At 34.2% G+C, this 10,184-nt stretch overlaps 1 protein-coding gene across 2 annotated transcripts; it reads right to left on the bottom strand.

Moving 5' to 3' along the window:
* LOC107638427 (conserved oligomeric Golgi complex subunit 3) lies at window positions 390-10,116 on the bottom strand. 2 transcript variants are annotated; one of them, XM_016341687.2, is made up of 25 exons: window positions 9,880-10,116; window positions 9,604-9,687; window positions 9,394-9,501; window positions 9,256-9,300; window positions 9,095-9,169; window positions 8,891-8,986; window positions 8,457-8,534; window positions 7,690-7,775; window positions 7,469-7,535; window positions 7,253-7,315; window positions 7,066-7,167; window positions 6,825-6,929; window positions 6,623-6,715; window positions 5,392-5,480; window positions 4,600-4,819; window positions 3,996-4,082; window positions 3,245-3,361; window positions 3,123-3,155; window positions 2,835-2,921; window positions 2,702-2,764; window positions 2,247-2,363; window positions 1,719-1,811; window positions 1,374-1,499; window positions 1,064-1,164; window positions 390-902 (listed from the first exon to the last, which is right to left on the bottom strand). In XM_016341687.2, exons 1-25 carry the CDS (start codon window positions 9,961-9,963, stop codon window positions 773-775), a joined length of 2,349 nt encoding a protein of 782 aa, XP_016197173.1. In that variant the 5' UTR covers window positions 9,964-10,116; the 3' UTR covers window positions 390-772. The 2 variants fall into 2 exon arrangements, with proteins under 2 accessions (XP_016197173.1, XP_020975924.1); XM_021120265.1 differs by having other exon boundaries at window positions 9,604-9,776; window positions 9,880-10,112.

Genomic DNA, 10,184 nt, shown 5'->3' with positions numbered 1-10,184 from the left:
AAATGATAATATTAGATGAAAAGATATATTATTATTATTATTTTATTATTTTGTTTTTGAATAACTCAGTCTGTAATTCCAGAACATAAGAGTAAAAATATTTATTTTATGAGCAAATAGTTAAATAAAAGTGAAATAAGCTAAATAACAAAAATATTGTCTTAAAATAATTAAAATTTGAAGGAAAACAAAGTGATTTTACTGTTGGTTGTTAAAATTCTAGGAGTCGTCTAATTGGCATTTTAAAAAATAAAAATAATTGATCCACATTTTCGTGATATCTTGAAAAATCCTTAAATTTATTTTTTCACGTTTTCTTTGCATTACACAGACGTCTAGTTAAAAACCATTCTAGGAGCACAGAATCGACTGCAACATACATATATAGATCAGCAAGAACTTACTTAGAACTTTATATAGAATGATTGAAATTGGAGAAGTGTCGTTTCCCCTTCCCGCGAGGACGTTACAAATATTGTTCTTTGTACCTTACACATGACAGAACTTAAAGCTCCTGAAACATATGACCCATTTTTTTAAACAGTCACGCAGATCCAAGACCAACTTTGTCTTACAAAAATAACACTGGCGACAATATGCTGGAAAAAAATGTGGTTGGTTGCTAACTAACGAAAAAATTGTACTACAAAAGAATGTCAACCGGTATATATGTTTAAAAAAAAATTGCACAAGATCCTCTGGCAAGAAGGCGAATCTGCTGCCTCTTGCTAATAATTTTACAAAATTATCTAGAATGTAATAATAATATAATTTAGAGAAGATTATCTAGCTCAGTTTGCAGTTCCTGTATGGATTTTAGATTAATAATCTTGATCTCTTCAGTCGCGTATTCTGCTTGTAAGAGGGACTGTACTTGCGTATGTGCTTCAATAATATTTGTCCTACACGAAGATATGAGAAATAACAGCATTTAAAGATTGGTCAGATTCATGCATATCTAAAGGATGTTAACAAAGTTTAAAACACAAACCTGTCAAATCCATATATAAAAAAACAACCAAGAATAAGCATAACTGTTATTCTAAATCACATCAAATCTTACTTTATTGGCTTGAAAAGTATTGTTCTTGTTGATGGATTTTGCAAATAAAGCTTCATCTTTTCTATTACCCCTGGCAGTTGCTCGTGAATAGCTGTCCTGACCTATTAGAAGAGCACAGAACAACAATTATGACGGATAAATACTCATATTTCTCAAAAATAAATAAATAAATAACAAGATTCACAAACTTCGACGGAAAAAAACATCACATCTATCCATAAGTAGGTAGTTTGGAAAAATAAACACACGATTCAGAAACCAGTATAACATTAACAATGAATAAAGAAAATACAAAACTCTGATGACAAACCTTCTGAGCTAGTTCGGCGACCTTATCTGGGGTAGCGAAAGCCTGATCCTTTAGAGGTTTGGTCATAACTGAATCAAGCTTTGGATTTTGACCACCTGAAGATAATGCAACTTTAACTGCTGTAACCTACAAAAACAAAATTGGTTGATTTCTAGAAGCAGTATTTTATAAACAATAATACCAAATGAAAAATGTAGTTAATGACCACGACGTGAAGTTTTCAATATTTACATATATATTGGAATAATTCTAAGAAATGTTTACAAAGTGCCTTCAAATAAATGCGATGAATCTTTTAAAAGTTCATGAGCTGACAATTGAAATAACTTGGTTACTGACACAAACCTTTGTAACAAATGATAGCAAAGGATCCACAACTAACTTAGTGACTGACATGATGAACTCCTCACAGGTGGCTTTAAGGCTTTTCTCCAACTCCTGAAATGGAAAATAGATAAGTCTAAATATATTATGCATCATATGAAGTAACACAAAGTGATTCAGAGACCAATGTGACAGAGGAATAAAGGGATGTTATATGTAGTCTATATTTATAGGGCTTGATACTTGATAGACTCCCTTTAAGTCCAAGGTTAATATGTAGTTTTAGGGGTTGATATACTCCCTTTATGTCCTCATCTTTTCTGACAATTACATCTTTGCTGGTTTAACTATAACAAGGAATGAAATAATTATATTCGGGGACCAAGTTACGGAACATAAGGATGGTCATGGTTGATTAATATTTCAAAGTTTGTTATATAATTTGACATGAGGATAACGTAACAAACTAAGAATGGATGACCAAAACATCAAGAAGAGATTTGCATTACAAATCATTCAACAAACAATTTTAGGTCCACGGTTACTAACCTTCTTGGTGTCAATTTGGTTTTCCAAAACCCTAGGAGACAATGTCCTCGCCAATGAAGTTGATCTTGACCACTCAAATATTGAAGCTTGACCTCTCAAGAGTCTTTGTAGATGCTCCTGAACCATACAGTGTATTCACATGTAAATTAGAGTATCCTTTAACATACTATATCAGTGATACGAAAATTAAATCAGCGACCAAAAAAGCAAATTATGTTTTGGTGATGACAGTAATATTTGCAGGCAAACCAATAGCAGAGAGAATTTTCATAAGTCCTATACTGACTTTGAATTATGTAAACTGACGTGAATTAAGTTCTTCCTTTTTCTTCACTAAATAAAAAGAAATATCAAACATGGAAATGGGAGTGCAAACTGGACAAGCACTTGAACAAAGAGAACAAAGATATTGCACTCAGCTTAGAATGCATACTACTACTTTAAGAAACACTAACCAGGACGTGAGAGAAATCAAGCTCCTTCTGTGTGACTGAAAATTCAATATTGAAAGGTGCAATCTGGAACACAAAAAATGATTACTCAAATTATATAACCTCCCAAGTGTTTATAGTAAATATTCAATATTACCTGCTCCCTTAAAATTAAAAGATGCTTTATTAAGAAGAGCTGTCCGTCCATTTGAGATGATCTCTTTGCAACTAATTTACTTGCTTTCTGTGGTAGACAAGATGAAGCACCAATTATCAACAAAGCTAATATTGGAAGGACAGTCATCAAATCCAAATAATCAATGATAAAAAGAAAGCATGTCTTTTATATAGATAATGAGAAATACTTCCTTTGTAACATCTATATTTATATTTCACATTCAACCATAATCATGATATTACACTGCATAGCTCATTTTTGCCTTACCTGAATAGAAGTTGAGCAAACTTCCACTGCTTCCTGTTTGGAATAACAAAAACTGATCATGAGTAAACATTTAATTAAATAGAAAACAATTACACAAGACAAACAGATTAAACATACTATACCTGCGCTAAACCTGTAAAAACTTCTGACTCTAAACATTGATACAACTTTGAAAGACATGATATAGTTTTCTCTAGCGGTGGATACCATGTCTTAAATATGTCTGGGTTGTCATCCGCCTGCAAATTTAAAGCAAATTGTAAAATAGGGAATACAAAATAGAATTGCATCCTGGAATATATGGCAATTTTCTAAGAGTGACTACAGGAAAACATTACACAATAACCACAAAACAGAAGTTGAAATATCCAGTACACGGTGAAATAAGAACTATGCTACACCACAAATACAAGTGTAGCATGCATGTGAATGCTACAAGGAAATGACATGTTCTTGAATTATTAACAGCCCTCATTCGATACCTAAAAGAAACTTATCATATCGAATAAGGGATTCTGGGAAGAATAGCCTGCTTCACCCACCATAGGGTGAAAACTGACAAAAAAATCTAGCATTCCTTGGCATCATATTTAATATAGCATAAGTCATCTCAGTTTCCAGTTCCGAAAAGGTAACGTTATAGCAGAAGAAAAATTTATTTAAAAAAAATAAAAGAAAAAAAAAGAAATCATCAAATAACAAAGTAATCAACAAAGGCAGCAATAAACACCAAAAAATCATAACATAAAATTTGTCTAATCAGCATTATTACAAGAAAATCAGCATACAATAGTAAGCAATACCAAGAAGCATTAACAGATAACTTATCTATAATCAAGCAAAAAAAAGAAATTAGAGGTAAAGGCACTTTACAGGATTGATCTCAGATGTACTTTCAGCAGATCTCTTCAGCTTTTCAGGGTAGTCCAAGTCCTCTTTAGATGGTATGTAATTCGCAATCTATAAATTTATCCCAAAAAGAGGTTTCCCAAAATCAAGATATAAGAAAAGAAACTATCATAAAACCACATCAAGGGTAAAAATATGGTGATCCAGAAAGTTATCAACTCACAAGAAAAAATAAATAGTAATATATGGTTGGCAATCATTTACTTCAGTAATCTAGGTATGCCTGGAAGTACTTTAAACCCTAGACATGCAACATGTGATTTGTGGATATCCATGCTACGATTTCATATTGTACATGGTTGTAGATATTTATATGCTTTGTTGAACCAATAAATCAAGACATGATTAACTAAAAGCCAACTAGGTAAACAGAGAAAAACATTGTGGTTGAAAACCTCAACACAGTCAGATTACCAGACCCTTCATTTGTGAAACAAAACCAAGAGCTTTTACCAATTAACGAGGGCAAAAAGGGTTCAATTTCTTTCACAAAAGGGGGGAAAGTATGAAAGACTGAAATATAGTATATGAATGAAATTGGCACAATTCAACATTTAACATTGAGTACCTCATCATGGATATGAGTTCGAGCACGGAAAGTCAGTCGCTCATGTACATCTGCTAAAATTCTCTCAAATGTAGGACGAAGGCCAGCTAGGGATTCGCTCTTCCTACTAGGCTGTTCCCCCAGGACCTCCACTTTAAGTATATCAACAAGTTCACAAAGAAAGTCGATATTTGTTTCATGAACAAGTTTCGGACGCAGTGTGTCATACAAATATGTTGACCTGCAAGCAAAATTGATCAAACCATGAGAATGATAGACGCATACTCGTTTGCTAAAAGTATGGAAATTTTTCTTTTGAAGAATAACATTCACAAATAATGAAAAGAACAAATAAAGAGAAATATAGGATCATATATAAGATGAGAGGCATCAACAACCTCAGCAAGGCTTATTTTTGTTTTTATTATATGTATTGTATCAAATTGGCTCAGTTTCCTAAATAAAAGGGAAAAAAAATCATCATTTTGTGGATGAGTATTACTCTTTCATTGACCACAAGAAGGAAATCCAAAAAGAACTAGAACACGCAATCACCGCTACTTGCGCATGTACATGCGCAGAGCATTTCCCAAGACCCTGCTCATAAGAAATGTTTCAGAATACTATAGAAAGCGTGTAATATTGCTGAATATGAAAACACAAAGGATCCCTTACTCTCCTTCACCTTCTATTATACTCTTCTAACTAACTCCCTCCTAATTAAGGCCCATTAATCAGAGGCCCGGTGTACAATCGCCCATAGCAAGATATCCTGCACTAGTATTATTCTTACATACAGAAGGAGTATCTTACAAAGGATCCATTAATGGAGCTAAACTTGAAATATCCTTTGAAGAAGCTGGAAAAAAATGATCAAAGAGCTGGTGCTCAAGTTGACAGACCTGCACTTCAAATTACAACTATTAAGCCCTTCAGCCATAACAATAAGAGGCAAGTAACATCATTTAAATTTTCACGTTTATCATAACATATAAATAGAATAGTTGCAAGAACTTTTTTCTTTCCCCTGCTGACAATATGTATGCTTTGTATGATATTACATGCTCAGTTCAAAACAGTAAACAATTTGCAATGTTAAGCATAATCCATCTAAAATTTAAAAGATAGAGTCCTCTAGCCCAAATAAAAAGCTTTAGGTCTCTTAACCCCCTGAATTGGACTTCCTACCTTAAATAATCCATCTGAAAGTTCAAGTTCCTTTTAAGGTTAAATCCTTTATTTGGACACCTGTACTTGAGAGAATAAACACCATTATCATGCTGAAGATTCGTAAGGCGTAGGGTACTTATTTGCTTAATGTGTGTGTTACGTCTACAAAAGGAATCAGTTCCACAAATTTGTTTTTGCACTGTCATGTGGCTAACTTTTTATGAGTTACTTTGTTCGTTATCCATGGTAAGCATTGAATTGCCCTAAAACCTTGGATCAGTTCCAGTCAACTAATTTTGCTGGAGCCAAATCATAGTGGCAATATGCAAAATCTATGCAAGAGTTTGATTCATTTGGTTGAAACATAACTATCATATCTTCGATGGCTAATTCTCGAACAACCAGGTTTTGCATGATAAAATTAGCTGTTTGATCACCACTTGGTGTAAAATACAACATTTTAAGCAAAGTTTCTCTCTCGGTCATAACTTCTTTTATAAACTCTCAAAATGTTGAGAGATTAGAAAGCTTGATCTCTTTGTACTCTTCCACTCTTCATCACTTCATCCAAATAAAAAATTTCTTTAATCAAAAAAAGATTTGAAACTTTTATAAAGAAACATATTTTATTATTATAAAAAGAATCTTTTTTTGAAAGTTATCTTCTCAAAAAACTGCCTCCAGAATGCACTTCTCCATTTTTATTGTCTCCGCCCTCATTTTTACCCTTGATTGCTTGCGTTGGTGTGTGGTGCTACTTTTTAGCACCATTTACAGGCAACCTAAATACTTAGAATATATGAAAATTGCCTTCTCTATGAACAACACAGAAAACCAATGACCAAAAGGCCATAGAAAAACATAATGACATTACCTGTAGGAGATATGCACATCCTGATCTAGTCAATGATGGCAAGGACTCTTTCTTGGAAAACTCTGATATCCGCCGATGAACAATATTTCTTATCTGTAAGGAATAAAATAAAAAATCTTGCAATCAGTTGACCCAATAAAATGATTTTTTTTTTTCCTGTTGGTGGGGAGCACAAACAATTTATAAAGATGTATCTTCTCACCAACGAGAGGCGTTGCTCACAGTACAATTTGTGGCATTCTGCCAGCATTTGACCATATTCCTTCCTTGAAGACCTGCTTTCAATTTCTTCAAGTAGTGTCTTAAGCTGCAAAAGTTACAATTTTTCATTGGATGTACAAATAACTAGCTATCTACTTCGAAAAGGCGCATTTGTTACAGATGACCATCTACCATATGTTCAATCCATATATTTATTTTCAGAGAGTGAGAGAGAGGTTTACCTCACTTGCTGCTGCCTTGAAGCGAACATATATTACAGATGCCTCTACTCCCTCAGAGATGGATGCTTTGCCACCCCCACTTCCACGTATTGATTCCTGGACCTGATGTGAGGGTATATATCAACTTTCCTTACCATCAAATTCTAAATATTTATGTCCTTAGAGAATGCATATGTATAATCCTTACCTGAGAAGAGGCACCTTTAAGAACAGCCAATACATGGGAGCGCATCATGCCAAGTGCTCTGGACTATAAAAAAAAAAAACAAAATTTTCAAATCATTCAAAGCTGCGCATACAAATATGAGATATAGCAGGAGTTTGAACCATAGAAAGAAGGACAAAAGTGGCACATACTGTTTGCTAAAGTTACCTAACAATTCATATAAATAAATTTAAATACCTGAAGTTGTCTAAATTTAAGCAAGTAAACACTGGATTCTGCATACTGTGGGTTGCTTTCAACATACCTTCAATATGGGTTAAAAAAAAAAGCCAATGATCACATACAATGTTCAATTACAAAAAGCAGATAAAGCTCCCGTTATTATCACCTAGTGACATAATATAACCTGAATATGCCAATATAACAACATACAAGAATTAAACTGGATATTTACTCACGAGATGCATTCATCAAGCCTTTTGAGAAGTGGGAGAAAGTTCTCATTTCCAACATTCATGTTTGGAGAATAAAAATTCGTAGCAACCTGCAGAGAAGAATTTAAACAAGCCAAATAATCACTTGTAGAATCAATAAAAATTTGCAGCTTTGCAATGCCTTCACAACTATGCTAAAACAGCAGCATTAAGAGCTGTTTGATAACTCATAGCAGTAACACCAACAAAGTTATCATTACAATTTACATCAATTAAGTGTTTTAGTACAAATAACATCCCTACCAAAAATGATAAAAGTCTAATATGCCAATAAAAAAGGCAAGATTGAAGCAATAAATGTATGACATAGAAATAATAAATGCAAGGGGTGCTAATCATCTGCAGCATATAATATATCTGAAATCCACAGCACAATTTTCTGTTAGCCCAATCCATTAAAACAATGAAAGGAAAAATTTGAAAATTGTCCAACCTAGACATACATATGAAATTTATTTTACAGTGTTTGAAAAAACTAAGGTAGAAAATTCCTCCTTAATTACATGCTCTGTGGGAAATCATTAGTACTTGCACTCATAGTTGCACTGTCATAATATCTACCATAATGGCACCATCCTATGTATATGCCTATGTATTTTGAATATACTATTATATTATCATAATCAATCTCTTCAAAGAGTAATATCCTATTATATCAATAGATAAAAAAACAGATAAGATGGAGAAAAAATCTAAGAAAAGCTCCAGTCAAGCCAGCAGTCAAACCTTACATTCTCCAGTTCGTCAAAGTAGTTGAGTTTACTACGAAGTGCATCCGCAAAATCAATTAGTCTTTGCTTCTCTTGTACCTGTAATCGGAAAAAATACAACAGAAAATCAGTTATTTCAGCTAAAGAAGAAACAAAGGTGGCTGAGTCAAAAACTAAATCATTCTCAACCTCCCACTAGGGATAACAGATACAAAGAATTCACCTATCCTCAGCTGAAATTTTTAAAATGGAATATACAGAAAAATGTAGCAAAGCAACCTAAACTCTCCAACTTCCAACCTTGCATTAACTGAATTTCTTATTTATTAGTTTGATATACACATGAACCTATACCCCACCAGCTGGCAATATTTTCAAAGTAATAAGAGATTACAGCAACCAATTCTTATTAGAAAATAAAAAATCAGATTGGGTGATAAGCAACGAAACCATACCAGTCTATCACATGCATCATGAAGCGTTTTAGTCTTTGTAGCTACTGCCTGATGCTGCAATTGTAGCTCATTGAATAAGTCTAGGGTGTCATCAACCTGCATGAGTTCAAGAAGTACAAATGGGAAACTGTAAGAAAAGAACAGTCAAAAAATTAGATTGCTACAACTAACCCACCAACCATAACCATGTTATATATAAATCACCTGTTGGAGAATATCATCACATGTTTGTATCCGCTCCGTTAGAGTGTTCACATAATGTTGATATTTCTCTTCTGTCTACAAACGGATAACAGAATAAATTTAAGTTGCACTCCACAACCAAAATTTTAACAACTGCAATTTCAAGAGATCACCACACTAACCTCTGATTTCATGGCAGATTCAAGATCCGTAAACCATTTGTAAAACTGCAGCAATAGAGGATATCAACAATTATTTCAATAATCACCGGTTAACAGGCAAAACCATAGAATCAGATGACGATAAGGTGGGTAAGGTACTTGATTGGTGTTGACCATAACAGTCTGAACAGCACCATTATCATCGAACGAGCTATCCTTGGTTTTAACCGTCAAGGCAGTGTCTTGCACCGACGCATTCTCCTGAGCCTACGTAAATTCAATTTATTAGATGTTGTGAATCAGAAAACAAGAGTTGATGGTCGATGAGAAAAGCTTCTGATTGTAGTAGAAGTAGTAAGGGGGCATTACCAGCTTGAGAGGGAGGGGTCGTTCAGAAACGGCATGAGAGAGGGATATAATGGCGGCTTGTTGATGTTCTGTCAAAGGCGCATTCTGGGGAAAAAAAATAATTACATACACACACACACATCAAATTCCAACTTAGCATACGGAATTAGATCAGTGAGCACAAGGATGCAGATCTGGTGGATTTGGGAAGAGAATGGGATGAAGTGATGTTAGTGGATGGTTGAAGACAAGATCTACAAGACTGGAGAGAGAAAGAGAGAGAGTAGAGAGAGAAACCTGTTCCCAAGTGGAAGCGAAGTTGTAACCTCTGGAAAAGGCAGCTGAACTGGGAAGGCTTTGAGGTGGACCTCTGCTTCCCATTTCCTCTTTTTCCTTCTTCCTTCTTCCTTCTCCTTTACCTTCTTCCCCTTCACCTTGCTCTCTCTCTCTCTGCTTCCTTACGATAACGTAACACCTGAACCCGCTGAAACGACCAGGTTAGCCTCTTTGTCTTGTGCCGTTGTGCGTTGTGCCTCTAAGCAAACGCTGCGTTTTATTTATCATTCTATTTCTTTTCCTTTTTTTTTTTTCATTTTTTGGAG

The sequence above is a fragment of the Arachis ipaensis genome, chromosome B04 (assembly GCF_000816755.2).
Source record: "Arachis ipaensis cultivar K30076 chromosome B04, Araip1.1, whole genome shotgun sequence".
NCBI classification, from domain to species: Eukaryota; Viridiplantae; Streptophyta; class Magnoliopsida; order Fabales; family Fabaceae; genus Arachis; species Arachis ipaensis.
This window is presented reverse-complemented; position numbering and strand designations above follow the sequence as displayed.